Source organism: Panulirus ornatus, chromosome 19 (genome assembly GCF_036320965.1).
Source record: "Panulirus ornatus isolate Po-2019 chromosome 19, ASM3632096v1, whole genome shotgun sequence".
Classification (NCBI taxonomy): domain Eukaryota; kingdom Metazoa; phylum Arthropoda; class Malacostraca; order Decapoda; family Palinuridae; genus Panulirus; species Panulirus ornatus.
Window position 1 is genome coordinate 10,510,605 of NC_092242.1, and position 22,349 is coordinate 10,532,953.

At 35.7% G+C, this 22,349-nt stretch overlaps 2 protein-coding genes across 5 annotated transcripts in view; one reads left to right on the plus strand and one right to left on the minus strand.

Moving 5' to 3' along the window:
* LOC139755385 (uncharacterized) overlaps positions 1-6,664 on the plus strand; it is a 150,009-nt gene extending 143,345 nt beyond the window's left edge. For all 3 annotated transcript variants that reach the window (XM_071673629.1, XM_071673630.1, XM_071673631.1), the window contains one exon: positions 1,294-6,664. In XM_071673629.1, the coding sequence (XP_071529730.1) occupies positions 1,294-1,577 (284 nt within the window). In that variant the 3' untranslated portion in view covers positions 1,578-6,664. The remainder of the gene's footprint in view (positions 1-1,293) is intronic.
* A 1,888-nt stretch (positions 6,665-8,552) lies between these two features.
* On the minus strand, positions 8,553-20,391 carry LOC139755384 (delta(24)-sterol reductase-like). Of its 2 annotated transcripts, none has more exons than XM_071673628.1 (11): positions 20,113-20,391; positions 18,336-18,566; positions 16,781-16,876; positions 15,804-16,016; positions 14,917-15,087; positions 14,293-14,484; positions 13,730-13,996; positions 11,505-11,629; positions 10,171-10,317; positions 9,131-9,281; positions 8,553-9,002 (listed from the first exon to the last, which is right to left on the minus strand). In XM_071673628.1, exons 2-11 carry the CDS (start codon positions 18,528-18,530, stop codon positions 8,946-8,948), a joined length of 1,614 nt encoding a protein of 537 aa, XP_071529729.1. In that variant the 5' UTR covers positions 18,531-18,566; positions 20,113-20,391; the 3' UTR covers positions 8,553-8,945. The 2 variants fall into 2 exon arrangements, with proteins under 2 accessions (XP_071529729.1, XP_071529727.1); XM_071673626.1 differs by having other exon boundaries at positions 18,336-18,547; positions 20,113-20,390.
* Positions 20,392-22,349: the final 1,958 nt, after the last annotated feature.

The window sequence follows — 22,349 nt, forward strand, 5'->3', positions numbered from 1 at the left end:
GCTGATTGTAATCATGGGCTTAGTCCTTACAGATTTTTCAGTAAGTTTTTCATTACATAGGTATATCTAAGTGATGCACATTCATGTAAATTAAAAAATCAGTTAAGTTTCAAGTCAGTTTTCCTTTTTTATGTTTACTGGGTTCAGTGATAATAGATAAGTACATGTAAACTGCAGTCTCAGAAGGGTAAAGAAAATTTACTGAATGGAATTTGAAGAATATCTTTAGTGGAATAATTTCCTCCATTTTTTATTCCTACTTGTTTTCCCATCTCAGTTAAGTAGCATCAGGAACAGATGAACAATGACTTCATATATATGCATGTACTTTCTGGTCATTGTGTGTAATGTACTGAAATCAAACCTGTCAAGCCATACAAAATTTTTCCATTTACCTTCCCCACAACCCTTTCCATAAACAGATTAAACATCATACAGCCGTGATGCAGACCCATGTCCCCCTGGAACCACTCACCCCATTTTCTTACTTGCACACAAGCCTTATTCTTTTGATAAAAACTCCTCATTACATCAAGTATTCTTCTGATAAAAACTCCTTATTACATCATGTAGCTTTCCATCTACACCATATATTTGAAGCACCTTACACAGAGCCCCTGTCAATACTTTCTCCATATCCATAAAAACCACATTCAAATACTTTTCTTACTCTAAAGTATTTCTTACACAAATTCTTCAAAGCAAACTCCTTGTCCACATCCTCTACCACTCCTGAAGCCTCATTGTTCATACCTCTCAAAGTTGAACATTCGCTTTTGTTCTCTCTTTTTCTTTGGACATCTCCCAGTCATTCACACTCCTTCCCTGCACCCATACATGTGCTCGTGTCTTTCACTACCAACTTTAACTTTCCATCACTCACTACCCTTTCTTGCATGCCCACATCCCACTGTAATGATCTTCGGCACCACCAACGCATCTTTAAATTAAACCTTCACTTTGCCTCTTTATTTATGTATGCCGGCATGCCACTGTAATGGCCTTTGGTGCCGCCAAAGGGGCTTTAAAGTAACTTGTACCTCTGTACATGTAAGCCACTGTGATACTGCCTCTGTCCCTACCCTTGACAACTAGGCAGTAGTATCTCCTTGATCAGTGCCTGCCTACCCTATATCGTGTATCCATGTAAAAAGAGTAATAAATTTTTTTTTTGAGCATTGATCACCTGAGTTATCTTAATGAGTAGTTTGAATCCTCTTTACCTGCATGAATATTACTGTAACAGAGAAATCATTTACAGTATATCCAAGAAAACTCTTCTGTATCTTACAGAAAATTATGTGCCATGCTCATGTCAGCTGTGGTGGGTGTTGGATTCCCCATTGGCTCATCAGATACCCTTATTCTCCCATCACAACTTCTGTGTTTCACCATATGCTCTTCATGGGAAAGCAATCACGACGGTGGACCTTGAGGAGCTCAGCCGGTGCCCAGCACCTCAGGAACTACAGCTACCTAATGATCAGGAGGTATCTCATGCAGCTGTCTCAAAACCTGCTCTTAGTCACTTGTACACAGTATGTATTTCATATATACTGCTTCTTCATGATTGGTGACCCACATCCTGAATGATGTCACATATTGTTTCAGTATATCATCATTTGTACAGAGATAATTTTAATGTAAAGAACTGCCATTGGGGATCTAGTATTCTAACATTAGGAAGTAGAATCCATAGAACCACCAAAGCCTTATACTTGATTTTCTAACATTACAAAACACATGGAAAGTATGACCAATCAGAACTTAGGAATGTATGATTTAGTTCCTTCCTTACTGTATCATTCCTTACAGGTATCATCATCAGCTCAGACAGAACAATATATATCATGCAAACACAGTTCACGCATTCAAACATGTAACAAACAGCACCTTAGTTGATGATATTTTAAAACCTAGCGTTTAGAAAAATTGATAGGTTGTACATGGTAAGACTAGACAGGGTGTAACCATTTGGTGATCAAAAGAGATTATAATGAAATTCTTTGTCATCAGTCTAGAATGCAGTTTGTGAACCAATAATGCATGCAGTAATTGGACTTAATGTTTTAATATTACCGTGTTATCATCGGACAACTTGGTAAGGGTTGTGTTTCTGGTGGCATTGGTATAGTATTTTAAGAGTCATAGAAACTGCTAATGTTAAAGGGCTACAGGTTGAAATATTATATACTTTGGGAAAGACAAATTTGTTTGCATAAAACTTGAAGTGCATACTCAAACTTTAATGTGGACACATCAACATGTAGGAAAGGTTTCATTCATTTTAGGGAGTAATTGAAGATATATGTTCTAGGCAAATCAAGAGTATCATATTTAAGAAACCACAGCCTAACCTAGGTTAAGTTGGGTACAGTATTGTTCATTGAAAATACTGAACCCAGATTTCTTTAGCCATGCATATGTTGTTGTAGGTTCCAATGCATTTGGCATAAATTTGTATATAAATGTAAGTAAATCATCTCATCCAGAGTATAGAACTTTTTTTCAGATCATTTTCATTTAATTTTACTTTAGCAGTAATGATGTGAATACCCCCAGGAAACTCAACCCTTACCAAAAATTTTGTATATTGTGGTATTCATACTTTCAGAAGACTCCAGCATTAAGTATATAGTTTCTTTTGTATATTTATATCAGATCTCCTTTGCTAATAAATTTGTTACATAAAAATTAAGAAATCTACCATAAAAACACTAGTTACAACTATGATATTCACTCAGGTTTTCATTAATTAGTGTTGTCTCTGAAAAATATGGCTTATTCTTACTACAGATTCTAAAGGTGAGAGTATAGGATGATGAGTTGTGGTCTAAGTTTGTGCTGGGCCCTACTGAAAAGTACAAACTGGTATTGGAAGTAACAGAAAGATGGAGGTATCAGGTTCAGGTGTTAGAGATGAACATCATATATGTACCTACACATTTGGCTTTTCATATTAAGATTTGATGGTTTTTATCTGAGAATAGTATAGTGAAACATATTTATGTAAACACGTTATGATGGTTACACCAGTCTAGAAAATCAAAATTAGTTCCATAATTCAGGTTATAACAGTCTAGGAAATCAAAAGTACTTATATAATTTACTCTATTCAATACGAATATCTAACTTCCTTGAGAAATTTGTGACAGAATCAAAATTTCTGGGATCTTATGTTTAAAATGGAGGACCTGATGTCTCTGTGTTACTTTAGATAAAAAATAATTTAGAATGAATTTCCACATCAGTGAGTGTACGTTGGAAACATTCTGTCTAGCTTTCAAATTTTGTTGCCATTATTAAGGAGAAATAATGTATTTGTACTGCTCAATGGTGGAATATCTGTCTATATCTCTGATGTCCATTCCCTTCAGGAACTCGGATCAAGGGGGTGGCCTCAGCAAAAGAGTCCTCTTATCCCTTTCTGTACATGCCTCCCTCAAATACACCATCCCATGCATTCTTTCACCATTTCTCTCCTTCCAGTACTCTTCGTCTCAGATTTCCTTATATCACTGGTGGTCTTCCTGTCACACCACCCCTTTAATTGTACTATCATACATTCTCCTTGCAAACTCCCCATCTTGCATTCTTTCCACATGCCTAAACCACCCATTCCACAGTTCATTCCCTACCATACCACATCTATCATACACCCTCTCATTTCTTTCTTCATTCCATCTAATCACACCATATGCTCCTATCAAATAGCTCATTTCAACAGCCTGGATTCTTGACCTCTGTGACTTATTCCTTGTCCATATTTTGGCTGCATAGGTCAGGGTTGGGAGGACTATGCTGTCCCTTAATCCTTTCTTCACTTCCATAATTACACCTCTGCCTTTCATTATTTTTTTAAGGGACCCAATAACTCTTTTTTTCCCCTCTACTGCTCTCTGTAAAAATTTCTTCCATTTCACCAAACTTACCCAAGATAGCTCCTAAATACTTGAATTCTTTCACTTCTTCCAGTCTTTCTCCCCCATATCTATAACACAGTTTAGTACACTTTCTTCTTTCACTCTAGGGTTTAATAAAATATATAGTTTCACTCTGTTTCCTTTCAACACCATTACTTTACTTTTATTTGCATTTATCTTCAGTTGCCTACACTTACACATAACATAAAACACAACCTTCTACAACTCTTCTTTTACAGCAAACAACACATTACAGCAAACAACACAGTATCATCTGCAAACAGGCTTGTCACCAGCCTCACCACCATACTCAGATCTTTGCACACCCTTTCCCTAATTTCGCTTTCTCCACTCTTACCATTTCATCCATATGAATATTATATTTATACTCATTTATTATACTTTGTTGCTGTCTCCCGCATTAGTGAGGTAGCACAAGGAAACAGACAAAAGAGTGGCACAACCCTCCCACATGCACATGTATATACATACACGCCCACACATTCACATATACATACCTTTACATTTCAACAAGTACATACACAGACATATACATATCTACACATGTACATATCATACTTGCTGCCTCATCTTTTCCCGTTGCCACCCCGCCACACATGAAATGGCACCCCCCCCTCCCTCTGCATATGTGCGAGGTAGCACTAGGAAAGGACAAAAGGCCACATTCGTTCACACTTGGTCTCTAGCTGTCATGTGTAATGCACCAAAACCACAGCTCCCTTTCCACATCCAGGCCCCACAAAACTTTCCATGGTTTACCCCAGACACTTCACATGCCCTGGTTCAATCCATTGACAGCACGTCGACCACGGTATACCACATTGTTCCAATTCACTATTCCTTGTGCGCCTTTCACCCTCCTGTATGTTCAGGCCCCGATCACTCAAAATCTTTTTCACTCCATCCTTCCACCTCCAGTTTTGTCTCCCACTTCTCATTCACTCCACCTCTGACACACATATCCTCTTTGTCAATCTTTCCTCATTCATTCTCTCCTTGTGACCAAACCCTTTCAACACACCTTCTGCTCTCTCAACCACACTCTTTTTATTATACTTATACTATTGATAACCATTTGTCTTTCATAAAGACTGGAAATACATTCTAAAGGAATGAAGACATCTGAAAAAAATGCTTAAGCTATTGTACTATGTTTTTTAAGACTAGCATGCACACTGATAAGTCCTTTCTTTTTTTTTGTCAATTTGTAAGACATAGTTTTAATCCCCCCTCCCATGCTTGATTGACGTTTCCTGTGTTAGCAAGGTAGCGCCAGGAACAGATGAATAAAGGCCACACTCATTCTCTAGCTAATACAAAAGAAAACCACAGTTCTCTATCCATATCTAAGCCCCACATCCAATTCACTATATCCTGCCCATAATTTTCACCCTCTTGCATGTTCACAGCCCATCACTCAAAATCTTCCTTATTTTATCCTTCCATCTCCAATTTGGTCTTCCTGTTCTTGTTCCCTCCGCTTCTGACACATTTTATAACATTTTTGTGTAGACATTGTATTTGTTTAACTGGAAGAATTTTCCAGGCAATATAGATCTTTGTGGAACTCCAGCACAAGAAAAAAGATCAAATCTGAGTGAAAAGTAATGAATAATTGTACAGAACTATCTCCTCTGAAGTTTATGATGGTATTTACTCAACTGAATGTGAATCCATCCATACTTTTTTAAATGTATATACAAATCACAATATATGATAATAATAGAATGTTCTTCAAATAAATTACCATTTTGTGACCACCAGTGATATGAATATTACAAATATACTGGCCACTGAGTATTTGATGCTTGAATTTCTGTCATTTCAGATTATCATGTTTGTGGTGCATGGTAACGGTAAATTAGTTATATCATGTTTTTATTGAAAAAGCAAGGACACCAGAGAATAGCTAATGTAAATTATCAATATTCTTTGAAATATACCTCGGAAAAAAATTCTACAGTTGAAATTAAAAATATTTTGAAGCAGAAAGAGCTGACCATGATTAAAACATTTTACATATTAATGGTAATTGACTACAATAAGGGTGACAGTAGGAAAGTAGTCCTGTATGGTGATCCCATATAATTAACAGTGCATTAAGGTTTTTGCATCCTTTGGCAAATGAAGATTTGTGTGAGTGACCTCTTTACCATTGATACTGGTATGTCAGCAACTGAACCTCTGCAGTGATTTCCAAAACTTATCTAGTTATATTTAAGTGTTCTAAGTTACAGTGTTTCAGGCTCTATAGTTTAGTTTTTCAAATGCATGTGATAATTCTTTGAAAATTACATGTGAATGATACTAGGAATTCTAATTAGCGTATCCAGTGTAAGCTTCCATAAAGGTGTTCAGTATCTTACTTTACAACATAGATATAATTTAGCATTTTCATTTAGAGTGCTGCCGACTATCTCTAGGAAATTTTATGGGATGTCTGAAAGTCTCCAGCAAGTGATTTCTTAATCTGAGCTATGTTTTTTGTAATCTTAAGATTATCAGTTTTATCAAATCATCAGCCAATCCTGTAACAGTTCATTACCAGTCTAAATAATTCTGTAGTTCTACATACTGTTACCATATTTTACAGTTTGTGTCCTCTTAATGTGCTCTATTACTGACCAGTATTGTATTTCTGTCATGTCTATTTATACCTAGTGAATATCTGATGTGTATACGGCTCATTGTATAAAATAAATCACAAAACTTTAATAAAACTAAGTCTAACTAACCATATTAATGTGATACCCACAAATATAGATGAGATATATGCTGTATTGAAAAAGACTAATTATGCAATTAATCTGACAGAGGAGCTATCTATCTATCTATTTCTCTAATGCCTGTTGTAAATGGAACTCCCTGAAAGGGGTAGCAACAGAGTCTCCATAACTAAAGAACTCCAGTGTCGCCCGCTTCTTAGGCTTTAGAGCCTTACCCTTAACAGGCCACTGGCAGTGGGCAAGTCTAGTGAGGTGTTTGCAGAGGCTCCTATCTAATGTTCCTAATAACTTCTATCTAATGCTCCTACCTAATAATCCTGCCTAAATGTTCCTACCTACTACTTTGATCTACTGCTCCTATCATTTTGCCAAAATGCAGGGCTAGTGCATAGTGCTCACCAGAAGAAAATCTAGAGTTATGAAGAGTGAGTTGTGTGAGTTAAGTGTTGTCAAGTGTTGCATATGACAAGGAGAGACTGTTTGTGGACAGAATACCAGTATTCCACAAGTTAGTGAGCCTACAGAACAAAGTGGTTAAATATTTGAAATAATAATTCAAAGTTACACTGCAGAAAGGTTTAAGAAACAGAACCGGATTTTAGTGTGTACCCTGAATATGAAACTTTGTGAAAGAGGTAAAGAAGAAAGAAGTGTTTTTTTGGGAGAAGGTGAATAAATGCCCTGGAAATTTTAATGCTAGGGTTCCCCTTTGTTTTCTGCCAACCAAAGCAGACATGCCTATTCTGAGCTGGGAACTAAAGGGCCAAAAAAGTGTAGTGCACAGTCAATACACAGGTACACTATTCAGTCTGAGGAGATTTGAATATAAGCATAAAACTCAATTACTTTGAAAGATTAGAAAAGAGTAATCCTGCCATCCTCATAGACCAAAGTCTTCAGTGTATAAATTATATGTTGCAAGCCCCTCACAGATGCAACTGAAGTAATTGAACTTGCTTTACCAAACTGATATCTACAATCCTTTATAAATGTACACATAAACTGGAGGTCTTTAGTTTCTGACCGTCACTAAAATAACAAGCAAAATATCAAAAACAAAGTTTTACTCACCAATTCTATGGTAGCTCTTCATTTAGGTAATAGCTACTGTTGCTGTTCAGAGTGCTGGGTAGTTGATGTTCAATTTGGAAAGCCGCAGCTGGGGGTTAACTAGCCATTGCTGAATAACAAACAGAGCATTAACTGTACTCAAGAATATGAGGTTTCTAAGCATCTATAGCATCTAAAAACTGACATGAGTTAGTGCTCTATTAAAAACATATTAACTTGGACAAGGATTTCTCTTACATTATCTGGTGGCAAAGGCAGGGCAGTCAAGGTAAACCAGGGAACAACGTGTTGGGTTTGGCTGTGGATAACAAGCTCTGGTGTCAATGCATTACACATGACAGAGAATGAACTTTTGCAAATGGGGCTTTTGTTCATTTATTCCTGATACTAACTTGCTACAGAGGGGAAACAATTAGGCTTGAAAAAATAATGAAAGATTTAAAAAATATTTACCGAATTATCAGTACAGTACTTGCCAAAGTCCTTCCTAGATAAGCTCCCATTATGTGCTACGTAGACTAAGGTAAAGGTTGACTGTTGCATGTAAGTGGTTAGAGGTGGCATCAGGCACAGCTACAACAAGAGAGGAAGAAGGTAGGCCTTGCAATTCATCCATTATAGGAGCTGGTGTCATCAAACACAAGCTCTGGCTCCGCAGTATGATGCATAAGTAATGGGCTCAGTGAAAGAGTTGGAGCTATATTTTTCGTATGTCTATTACGCTAAGAACCAGTGTTCAACTGTTCCTGTGGTGGAATTTCTTTAATACAATGTGTAGTTGTAAATGAACAGGAATAATAAAAATAAAGTATAAAATAAAGATCTCTAATACAATGTGTAGTTGTAAATGAACAGGAATAATAAAAATGAAGTATAAAATAAAGAACTTTATCTAAATAAGATTTTTTGTAAAAATTTTGTATTTCTAAAGTTTCCAGGTTTTTGGTCAAAATCTTTAAAAAATTTTGTATTTCTAAAGTTTCCAGGTTTCTGGTCAAAATTTTTGATGCATACAATCACTGACTTGGCAACCATACCTTTCCACAATATCTACTTTAGTCCAAGGACAAAAGGGGCTAGGTTTCATCATAACTTACATACAAACAGCTGGAGTTCGGTGGACATTCCTTCTTAACAGATATAAAGGCACTTTATGATGAATTACAGGACTTCCAAATACAGAATTTGTTTTAATAAGAATATTCTATATTGGGTCTATATACTGCTTCCCAACTTCCACCACATCTATCTCTGGTTTGATCTGTAATTGTAAATATATGCAATTAATTAAAAGTCACCATAACAACAGTAGTTGATAATCATAAACAACATTCATTATAATATGTACAGTAATAACAACAAGCTATTTTATCACAATTATCTGCTCACCTTATCATAAAGATGTGGAAAGGCTCCTTCAGCATTATATTTGCACCGCACCTGCTCATAAGCTGTAAGATCAAACATCTTCTCGAATTCTCCTCGAGTCATAAAAATGTCAGCATAGAGAAATGGATAGCCACCAACTCCGGCAGTGAACCTGATATAGAAGTCCACAAGTTATGGGCATATCAAACCTTTCTAGGGAAGATGTTCCAACAAGGCTGCAGAGCTTATGTGAAAAGAAAAAACTCCATATATTTCATCTTCTTGAAAATTACAAAACTGGTTCCCAGGATGAAATTCTATACATTAAGCCTACTGATACATATTAGAAATGATTATGGGGATGACATCTATAATGATTTAAATTTACAATGTGTGATCGTTACTAAATCTACAACGAGCTACACATCTACCTAGCTATATCTCTAATGCCCGTTTCCTCCACAAACTCCCTTGTGTGAGTGGCCACGGCAAAACAGTCTCCAAAACTGTTGGACTCCAGTGCCACATAGCCTTTAGTGCTTCACCCCTAACTGGCCAATGGCGAATGACAACCCTACTGCCGTGTTTCCAGAGGCTCCTACATAATGTACCTACTGACTACTACTACCAAATGTGTCTACCTAATGTCCAACCTACTACTACTACTACCAAAAGCTCTTACCTAATGTTCCCATCAACTACTTTTACCTAATGCTCCTACCTAAATTTACCTAAATTTCCAACCTACTACTTCTATTTACTGCTCTTACCGTTTGCTACAATTAATCTATAATCAACATAAAATTATAATTTACACATGCCAAAACATCTACACATATAGAGCTACCCAAGACAGGGTTGGAATACCCTCTTCCAACTGGATTTTCCAATATATTTATTTATCAAGTACACAAAAGAGCAAAGCAACCAATATTTGTTAATGAAGTAAAATAAGAAAATGAGTTAATTCTACATATCAACATTTTCTGGAACAGGGAGATAATCTAATCATTAATTTTGTTTTAAGTCTTACGTGTAAGATCATACTACAAAAATCATACCTTTCCATCTTTCTCATGGCATCAACTGCATCAAAACGCTTCTTCTCTCTAACCAGTTTTGGCACACCATACACTCCCAGGTCATTAAACATTCCATAGTTTGCACCAGGCACCATTTGATCCTTATGAGGAGGGCGAAGTTGACCTCTGGGGAACAAAAATTTTACTGATTATGTCATGTTGCCTATCCCTTCATTCACATCAGGATGGTATTTCCAGATACTTATCACAAATATATCTACCAATAAATTTCATAATTTCAAGTGTTAAAGGGCCAACATTAACACTCAAAACTTTTATTTCACAATTCAGCTTACAGGAATCTTCAACAGAATAAAAGTGTTCTAGAAATGTCTGTTCAGTGGAATTCTAAAGAATGAAACCCATTCTCCTACATAATCCCATTACGTAAGTTGAGATGCATTATTATGGAAAGAATTTCATCCTAAAGGCATAATGAAAATACCTAAGAATGGAGGAAACCTCTGCATTTTTTTAACACAACAGAATTTCCTGCATTTGCAGGGTGACATCATGTACTCTGCACCAAAAACACATTCTCCCATCCACAACAAAGCCCCACACACTGCTCAATTCCAAAGCTTCACTGTTCAAGGGAAAGAGGTGGTATCATAATGGTAAACATTTATGTAACTGATCTCCACAAAGGAAATATGGGGAACACCAGCCAAAGAACTGGTGGTAGTGATACATGCATACAGCTCAGAACGGAAGGGGCCTATATGACATCTGCAGAATAAGAATAGGGCAGCATCGTGACAGGCAGGGAGGGATGGTTGGAAGGAGGCCATCTTGGAGAATTAATGACATGATCCCTATCTGGCTAATAAGTGAAGGAAGGAGAACCATACCAAATATGTGAGCAGTACTCCATACTGGGAAGAATATGATCCTTGTAGATATGAAACATCTGCTCACAAGAGAAGTGTGGCACTAATTCACCACCCTCAGCTTTTGGAAAGCTTATTTACAGTGATTGTGTGGGGGTTTTCAAGAAAGAGAGGAGGATATGGTTATGCCTAACATGTTTATATTACTGCAGGGATGAATTGAGTGTTTTGAATCTGAATAGAGGGCAATAGGGTAACATTCAGAGAGATATAGGTAAAAAACTGCACTACTGAAATTAACCGGATCTTTGCTTCCCCATTCCAAGATATTTGCACAAGTCTGAATTATGTGTTCAGTACAAGAAAGAGAACTTGTACTAAGAGTTAAGAGGAGAGAAAATGCTCATAAGATCTATATAATCTACGTAATTTTCCTTGTAAATCATTTATCCATTTCTGATGAAGTACTTATGCAATAATTACCTGTTAAGACCATGGTCATATATGCGGCAGGGATACACAAGTACAGGGTAAACATTGAAGAGCTCCTCACATATATCAATCTGATCTTCTAGTTGTGTCATTGGAAGCACAATGTCTTGGAATACCTGATAATAGAAAAGAAAGCTGATAGATTGATATAAGAGAAAACAAACTGTCTTAGAGGGCAGACTGATTTCTGCACTGAAATGAAACTTGAGGAGTACATGCTCTGACTCAGCAAATTTATTTCAAAAAGAAACAGCACTTTGACATCCATCTTAAACAAGCATAACACACAGATTTCAAAGGCACAAAGAACCATAAAGTTGAAATTTCCCCCATTTATGATCAATTTCAAGCCTAAACACTAATCATATGTCTGAAATATCCTACTTACAGAGACAGACCCACAAGCACAGATACATCAAAGTGAGTGGGTCGTATGTACAGGTGTTCAAACCTCTTGAAAGAAAGCAGAAATGGTCTCCACTGATAACCCATGTCCCACATGTGACAGAGCACAGGCATGCCTCATCAACAAAATGATGGCAAAATATATTAGGAGACAATAAAGATTAACAAAAAGCTGTTGAATGTTCTCACTGATAATGTTAAGACTAATATATGCCCATGCTGGTGTTACTGGAATCCTCCTGCTCAAGGTTAGAGAAGTCATTTTTGGGAGTACAGTCTCATAAAAAACTTCTTACTCTAAAGGAGTCTATGTTTCCCTGCCCTGGGCTGCAGAAGCCTTTAGTAAGGTCCTGGGTTCCTGGGTAACACCTGGAATTCTTGGAAGTTGGTCCCAAATTAATCATAAATAATATAGATAAATATTTCCAAACCAGTGCCTTTAGAAATTAACAGTAACTTTCCAAAAATGCATTAAATACATCTCAGAAGAGAGTTAAATAAATAAATGGTGGACCCTATATGGGTATAAAAAACAAACTAAAGCCCTCTACCCACAGAAAGCAAATGTTGGAAAGTAACAAGTAATTAGCGAGTATGAACTGAAAACGCCTCATCAATATCAACAAGAGCAAAAGAATGAAAAAATAGACATATAAGCACCCTCTTTTTTATGCACAGTAAAAGTTTCCCACATGCAGAGGAAGATCTATATATGATGACACCTGAGAATGTGAAAATTCGTAAAAAATTAGTATGAATAAAGTGTTTGGTGAGCTAACACCCACACAAAACCAAATTTTTTGGGAAAGAGCACTACCCTGGATGCAAGCATATAACAAATCAATATTTTTCAAGCTTACTTTAAGAAACCTACTGACTAGTGTCTGCGTATTCTGCTCCAGGGTTGGCCTGAGGTATCACACAAAAATCTCTTGTGAAGAACAGATGTATGAAAAATTCGAACATTCCTGAATATGCAGGAATATGTGGGATTTCATACCTAACTGTACTGTACTGCATTAGTGTTCAATAAAGAAAACCAATCTGTCAAGGCACTGAGCCCAAAATCTAAGCAGAAATGCTGAGGAATTTGCCAGATGCACAATGACTGATCCCCATACAATGTACAGCTGCGAAGAATTCTTCCATTTACTTGGCGGGAAAGAAATTGTTCCCAAAAGAGGCAATATTTTTTTTTGATATATAAATACCAAGAAAGTTGCCAAATGCATGAAGACTAATCCCCATACAGCTGCCCATAATTCAATCACTCCTTTGCTGCCTGCTGGGAGATACATGTATGGAAATTTCTTTTACTGTTGAGCAGATAGGTTGCACCACTAATATGGGAGGTTAAAAAGGAAAAATAAGCAAAAATGGCAGGGATAAGTAGTTTCATCATCGAATAACACAATTCCTTCATTCTCCGATGAAGCACAACAAGGGTTTGTTTCTGTTGTAGTGTCTACTCAGTGTATGTTCAAGTCTAAAGGGCAATGGCCAGTGGGTCAATGACACAAGCTTCACACGAGCAAGCAGAGCAGGGCCTGATTCTTATTCATGAAAAAGATATTTGATCAAGCTCTCCTACTTTCAGCTTTCTTGTCACAGCAAGAAAAAAATTCTGATGAATTCATGAGATTACAAAATTATATATATACATCATGATTAAAAAAAGGTAAATCAAAATACTTCAATAAAAATAAAACATAACATAGAATTACACGTGGAATAAATATGAGGATTTGATTTCATTTGGTCATGATAATCTCGTAAGAATGCATTTCTAGGCATAAAAATAAAGGAGATACCTGCTTTGTAAAAGTCATGGCCCTCACACCAGGAGTTGTAGTAAACTTGAGGAAGGCAATTTTGGGAGGTAAGAGCCAACCAAAGAGGAACCTGAAGAGAGGGTTGTTGCCAAAGGGAATCATCGTTTCCACCACCCAGAAAATAGACTTATTATGGCGAAGAAGATAGTCTTCCAAGGGAATGTATTCGTAGCCTTTCTTCTTCTTCAAAAATCCTTCTACATGCTTATAAAACCATGGTTTATACCACCGTGTCACACGATTGATCTGAAAAAATCAAATCTAATAACAGAATTGTTCAGCCACTAGCAAATAACAGTTTTAGAGGTACTGTTTCTAATTCAAGTCAATACATAACTCTTAAACACAGGCAAATACTTCCTTGAGATGTCACATTCAAAAGTAGTACTAGTTCATTTGCAAATGCATGGTGATATAAAAATACATAAGCATGGACAGTTTTAAAATGCAAGCCTTTCATTTGGTATAAAAAATATTCATCAACGAAGCTTCTTATATAAGCAATCTTAAAAAAATTGAGTATTCAATAACCATGAACTTACCTTATGCTTCTCATCATCAGGTACATCAGCAAAATTTCCAACCATTATGACTGCCTCTTCCTTGTTATAAACAGTAGCCTCCAGGTAATCAGGCGTTACACGATTTTTGTCCAATGCTCCAGACAAATCCCGTAACATATCACAATACTGTTTCTGACCTTTAACTGGGATGTATTCTAATTTGAGATAGGGCTGAAAATCATCAAATATATTAGACAGGACATATCTTTTTAAGTTTATTTCATTTGTATTTACAAAATGTCATGAATGAACCCATAAATAGGTTTTTTTTTTACTGTACAACCCCTCTACATATGTTACATTTTTTGTACTCTCTCTCACAACAGAAATTACATTCACTATAAGTAAAGGTCTTGGCTCAAAATTCTTATGCATGAATTAAGAATCAATTTCATTAACATAATATCTCAGAGGGACGTTACCATGAATCATTTATTTCACATTACTAAAAGGGTATCATTAGGCAATTTGTACATTTCAGACATTGATTTGGATTGCTGCAAAAATGTCCCTAATTTCATGTAATATATGAATATTCAAAAACATCTTTCTTTGGAGAAATTTCTGATCGGCAAAAAGAATATAATAGATATTCAAACTTACCTTTATCTTAATAATTTGCAATTCCAGTGCAACTAAGAACCCAAGAGTGCCATGTGACCAGGGCAATGTGTAATAAAGGTCACTGTATTCATTGTCTTTTGTTGCTCTTACCAGAGACCCATCAGCCAAAACTAACTCATATGCCACAATAGTCTCTTGATACAGGCCTACCTGGAAATGAAAAAAAAAAAAAAAAAAATGAGAAAAAAATCTCTTCGTCCTAAACTTGCAGACATGAGTTTACTAATTCTACTGATTTTCAGAGCATCCAAGATTGGCTCCCTTATACAATTCTAACAATTCGGCCATACATTAGATCACTGAAATCATGGCTGTATATCAAAAAAGGGCTTCAATGTACAATTCTTGTAACAGTACTCCAATCCTGACATTTGGGATTCTCAGTCTATCCATCTATATCTCTTGTCATCTCATCTATTCCCTCTGGAAAGTCCCATCAAAGGGCTGGCCACAGCGAAAAAGTCTCCACTTATCCCTGTCCTCACCCACATCTATCATTCCATGCATTCTTCCCCATTTCTCTCTTCCAGGACTCTTCAACTCTACTGTCCCATGTCACAGGTAGTCTTCCTCTCACACCTCTTTTTAACTGTATCATCATACACTCTCCTTGTAAACTCCCTATCTTGCATTTTTTCCACACTCCCAAACCAGGGTGAAATTTAGTTAGGAGTTCAGTGGTAAGCCTTTGTGGTTACAATATAATTCATGCCTTCATTGTTTAAGTAATGAATCATAAAACAATCAAATGCACCTGTAAGCTGCAACCTGTCTGAGTATGACAATACCTATCTAACACTTAAAACTCTCCCACATTAATGAATGCTTACTTATGATGGTTACACATAAAACATTTTGATGCTTACTTTGTGGGAATATGTAGTCATTCCAACACCCATTGCTAAGCCCCCTAAAGTTGCCTCTGCCACCTCTAAACATACTGCTAGAGTGTAACCACGGGGCACAAGGAAGGCTGTGACCTGACCTATGCTCACCATAGGCTCTACCCTGATGGTCATGTAGGGCACTTTCAGCTCTAGAATATCATACAAAGGAATGCTGATCTTGTGGCAAAATTCCTGGAAAGCACAAAGATAGTTTTAAAATCAGAGATGCACAAAGTTTCTATAATCAATCAATAAATCACACAAGCCCCAAAACATGCTTATAAACAAAAATGGTTATCTATTGACACAAAAAACGAAAATTCCGATCTTGTAAAAAGCATGTAGTTCTTTGAATTTTCAGGTAATGGAGGTGGGCAGACAGCTGATCAATTCACACACAAATATAAGAGTGGTCTGAAAAATCTAACTAAAAACACACTTGCAATCACATGCTCAGTTGCATTCCCTAGCACCACTTACTATAATGTCATGACCCTTCTGCTAAGCTGAGAGTTAGCCAGTCATAGACCACAAATGTCACCAGGAGGTGACCTAACCTACTGCAGGTGATGGGCATGGTTAGGGGATGATGGCAAGTAAGGAAGTTACATGCCTACAGTTTAAACAAACTGGCTCATTTGCCTTCACCATGTAGTCTTAGTGGAGTAGACAAAAGAGGAGGAGAAACTACTCAAAAAGACTATCTGAAGTTACTAACAGAAAAATAAACATGGCTAAGATATTTCCACACGTAAAGAACCATCTAGCATATTCTTACCTTACTCTGGTTCTTGTTCAGCACTTTATTCCAAAAGTTACATTTCACACATTCAAACCAATCACAGCAAAAATCTTTAATGTCTTACATCATATCTTACAATGCCGGAAGACCTTTTGAATCAATAGGCTTTCCTCTTAAGGCTCCCAGTTATTTCTTTAACGTAAAATCATCTAACCTTCCTAAAGAAAGTGGTGGAGAGTGACTGCCAGTTTGGGCGAGCTGTGCACATCAATCTTCTTTCTACTTCTGATTGTTTATTCCATCTTAGCACCTGCAATATTTCAAGCTGTATTACCAAAATCATTAATTTTTTCATATTTAACATTTCAAGCATCACTGCCGCAATAATCAGCTATTGAATCAGAGTAAAAGAAAACCAAATAAAAAAGATCTCTATAGGGAATGACTGACACATTTACAAAATCTAAAATGCAATACATTATACCAATCCAAAAATCTAAAATGCAATACATTATACCAATCCAATCAAATAAAGATGTATTAAGTTCATGAAGCAGATGATCATCCATGTGTGGAATCTAATGGCTTAACCCATTTACTGTGGCAGTCCTAAAATCCAGTATACATTGTGTGTCGAATATTCTCAAACATTCTACAAAAAGAATTTCAGTAAGTTTGTTATAAAATTAACTAGAGAATAATTTTCAAAATGAAATGATGTAATGCCTAATTTGGTGAACATTTCCTATGGGCACTTCATCTTATGCACTTTGCAGCCAGGAGTACTTTCAGGCATTTGTAGTGAGATGTGGGCTATTTTTAATGTTTTTGTTACAAACCAATACCAGTAAAGTACTAAGAGTTTTCATCACTAACTTCTGTTATCTCCTTAAATTGTCAAAGCTTCACATATTATTACATAACATGAAAGCGTACATCTCGTAAGAGCCTCTTGACATTTCCACACAGGATGACCAGTTTGTGGAAAAAAATTTAGTCTGCAGCATCTGGTAACAATGAATGGGATGTCACAACACACATTAATGGCAGCATGCCTTGCCTCAAGGGTGAGGCAGATGATTCATGAATATCTAACATATACGTCTGGGTGGAAAAAAAAAGGGCATGCAACTTGGAAGCAGTGAATGGGTTCCTGTGACTATCAAATAGCTTTAAATAAGAGGCTCTTAACCTCTTTCTGTATATCATCCTACTGTATTTTCCACCTCTATGCAAGAACTTCCATTAATGAAGACTAGCTACTCTGAGATTAGCCCACCGGAGCTTGGCATAAGGTTTAGGTTTTAAAACAACCTTCTAATGTCAACAAGTTCTTTATCATTTTTTCATGTGAGAAATGATAAGTACACAAAAAATAAAAAAAGATTTTGGTAATTCATTCATAACAAAAGACATACCTATGCCCCTGACAATATCACTGTGCCCAGATATTCCAGATATATGAATATATGACAAGCAGCTAGCAGTGCATACAAAAGCAGTTTATACACAAAATTACCAACATCAAAGTCATATGCAGTCTGTCATTAATATATTCTAACAATAATAATTAGACCTTATTTTATATGGAAGTAGACTATTTTCCTGAGCTTCAGTTACCAATGGAAAAGTCCAAATTACCCCAAGTTAACTCACTCTAGGCTGATAACCCCTGGTGTAAGTACTTAAGTCTGAAAATATAAAAATTATTCTTGTCATGAAATAACATTTTTGCTAATTCTGCCAAGCTGAGAAGCAGTATTACTTACCTGTTTCTGAACAGATCTAACTCGATCTTCATGCTTCTCTGGTGCAGAAATAAACTTGTGAAATATCCAGTGTCGTAATTTCATAAGAGCATCAAAGATAAGGGAGAGAGGCAAAACCACCAACACTACAATGAGGCCACGATGGTCCTCCATCCACCGGGCAATGCGCCGTTCTAATCCCACTTTTGTACTCATAATTCTGTTTATGTCACCTGTAATTAATGTCCAGGACTGTATATGACATTAATATCATACCTACAGAGTCAATAGTATATAACATTAATATATCAAATTAAAGCTCAACTTATCGCAAATAATCATAATGCCAACTACACAGGGTGAACCATGTAAATAATGAATTGTTTTGGATAACCATACCCTCAATACATTAGCCTGTATATAAAGGCACTTATATCTAAAGAGTACTATGCATAAGATAAAACTATTAAACCACATTAAAAACAAGCATGGATACTGGGGGGATAGAATCATTTGAAAGCAAAGATACGTGGAATTTTGTCTTATAAGTCATAAATCCAGACATCGAAAGAGTGCCACACACAACTAATCTTCTTACTTACACTTTGAAGCAGAGGCAACTCTACATTCAGAAACTACTGTGAAAATTTTGATCATCAGTGGCTAACTGAGTTGGAATTGTTATGCTATTGCAGGTCAGTTATTCTATCAACAGAAAATTGAATACAAAATTAGTTTTGCCATACTCCAGAGGTAACCCCATTAACTTGTGTAAAACAGCATCACAGGTAGAAATGTGTTATTACTAAGCAAACACTTTCATCAGAGGTAACTTATCAACTACCCATAATGGAAAAGCAAACTTAAAGAAAGCAAGATGAAGACCTGAATGCATGCTTGGGGTGAAAGTGAATCATCAAAGAATTAATTTCTGATGAGACTTTTCATATAAATTCAGACAAAAATCACACTAAGCAATTAATTCAACAGGTTACAAAAATTATAATTAGAAACGTAATAAGTATACAATATTTCACCCACGTTTGATATGAGGTAAAATGGAAATACATCAGAGCTAACCTAACATCAATACATATATATATATATATATATATATATGTATATATATATATATATATATATATATATATATATATAAATATTATCCCTGGGGATAGGGGAGAAAGAATACTTCCCTCGTATTCCCTGCGTGTCGTAGAAGGCAACTAAAAGGGGAGGGAGCGGGTGGCTGGAAATCCTCCCCTCTCGTTTTTTTTTTTATTTTCCAAAGGAAGGAACAGAGAAGGGGACGTGGTGAGGATATTCCCTCAAAGGCCCAGTCCTCTGTTCTTAACGCTACCTCGCTAATGCGGGAAATGGCGAATAGTATGAAAGAAAAAAAAAAAAAAATATATATATATATATATATATATATATATATATATATATATATATATGTGTGTGTGTGTGTGTGTGTGTGTGTGTGTTTTAATGCCCCTAATAACAATTCTTTTTATAGAAAATAATTTGAAAGGATTACCCTCTGGGATGCCGACAGTACTTACGCCCTTATGGACTTATAGTTCAAAGGTTCGTGCCTGTCATACCTTTTCTACTTTCTACATGGTCAAGAAAATGTTTAAAATAAAATAAAATGTTTAAAAATACGTGGTTTAGTCGAGTTCATTATACCCCTTCCTACACTATATCTTTTAAGACAATCATTAAAAAAGTGTGAACATTGACTAAAATGGTTAACTCCACCGCCCCAGAATGGAAATAAAAACAAAAAACTTACCAGTATTGTAAGACAGTTGTCAAAGTGAGTGCTGCTGGTGGTACACTGCTGGGGCTGACATGTGACCCACACGACAGCAGTCTTGATAAACCCTGAAACATCCTGATAACACTATTATCTCATAATGGCACACGGGAAGGAAAAATACCGGAGACGTGATGGGCCGCGGGAAGGTTTTCTATTGGTTATAATATCCTAAATTCTTAATCTCTACATATGTACACAAGGAAGCAAGTTTGTTTATCCTCTGGTCTGTCGAAATTGGATCATCTTCGAGACTTCCATGTTACAATACCAGTTTATCTAACACTATTTGGCCTTTCTAATCAAGGCGAATCTTATCTAGCTTCAAGATATATAAAGTACTTTTAGCTGGTTGATAAAGACTGATAAACATAAATAACTTGCCGCGTCAATTTTGATTGGTTAAGAAATAAAAAAAAAAAATCGCGATATATCTGTAGCATGACTCGACATTAGGCTATGATTATGGGGCGTTGTTACCTAGTAACTCATTAATCTTAATTATTATATAATACTATGTCTTCAGCAATTATAATTAAAACCTTGCATTTTATATACATTAACACGTTACTAAACACGTTTGTTGGGAGCGCTTACTTTCTTCACAAATCTCAGAAATTATATATTAGTGTGCTGTCCAGAATACAGAGCATAGAAATTATAGTATCAATGTATTGATGCCAGAAGACTTGAAGAACAAAAAGGAATTATTTTATCAAATCTGCATGAGAGAGAGAGAGAGAGAGAGAGAGAGAGAGAGAGAGAGAGAGAGAGAGAAATTGGTATGAAGGGTAATGGTACTACATTTTTAGAGACGATTTCTTTCGATTGATAGCGCTAGACATAAAAAAAAAAAATTGAATGAGTCTTGTGCAGGATTTCGGGGTCATTTGAGGACAGCCTCAAAACCTGTGGGTTGAAAGTTTTGAGTTAAAACCATTACATTAACGCCGGCATAACCATATAGGAAACAAACGACAGACGGTCATTCACCTACTATACAAAAATCACCCTAGCAAAAGTTGCATGAGAAAATTATTTACCAATATACAAAAATCACCCTAGCAAAAGTTGCATGAGAAAATTATTTACCAATATACAAAAATCACCCTAGCAAAAGTTGCATGAGAAAATTATTTACCAATATACAAAAATCACCCTAGCAAAAGTTGCATGAGAAAATTATTTACCAATATACAAAAATCACCCTAGCAAAAGTTGCATGAGAAAATTATTTACCAATATACAAAAATCACCCTAGCAAAAGTTGCATGAGAAAATTATTTACCAATATACAAAAATCACCCTAGCAAAAGTTGCATGAGAAAATTATTTACCAATATACAAAAATCACCCTAGCAAAAGTTGCATGAGAAAATTATTTACCAATATACAAAAATCACCCTAGCAAAAGTTGCATGAGAAAATTATTTACCAATATACAAAAATCACCCTAGCAAAAGTTGCATGAGAAAATTATTTACCAATATACAAAAATCACCCTAGCAAAAGTTGCATGAGAAAATTATTTACCAATATACAAAAATCACCCTAGCAAAAGTTGCATGAGAAAATTATTTACCAATATACAAAAATCACCCTAGCAAAAGTTGCATGAGAAAATTATTTACCAATATACAAAAATCACCCTAGCAAAAGTTGCATGAGAAAATTATTTACCAATATACAAAAATCACCCTAGCAAAAGTTGCATGAGAAAATTATTTACCAATATACAAAAATCACCCTAGCAAAAGTTGCATGAGAAAATTATTTACCAATATACAAAAATCACCCTAGCAAAAGTTGCATGAGAAAATTATTTACCAATATACAAAAATCACCCTAGCAAAAGTTGCATGAGAAAATTATTTACCAATATACAAAAATCACCCTAGCAAAAGTTGCATGAGAAAATTATTTACCAATATACAAAAATCACCCTAGCAAAAGTTGCATGAGAAAATTATTTACCAATATACAAAAATCACCCTAGCAAAAGTTGCATGAGAAAATTATTTACCAATATACAAAAATCACCCTAGCAAAAGTTGCATGAGAAAATTATTTACCAATATACAAAAATCACCCTAGCAAAAGTTGCATGAGAAAATTATTTACCAATATACAAAAATCACCCTAGCAAAAGTTGCATGAGAAAATTATTTACCAATATACAAAAATCACCCTAGCAAAAGTTGCATGAGAAAATT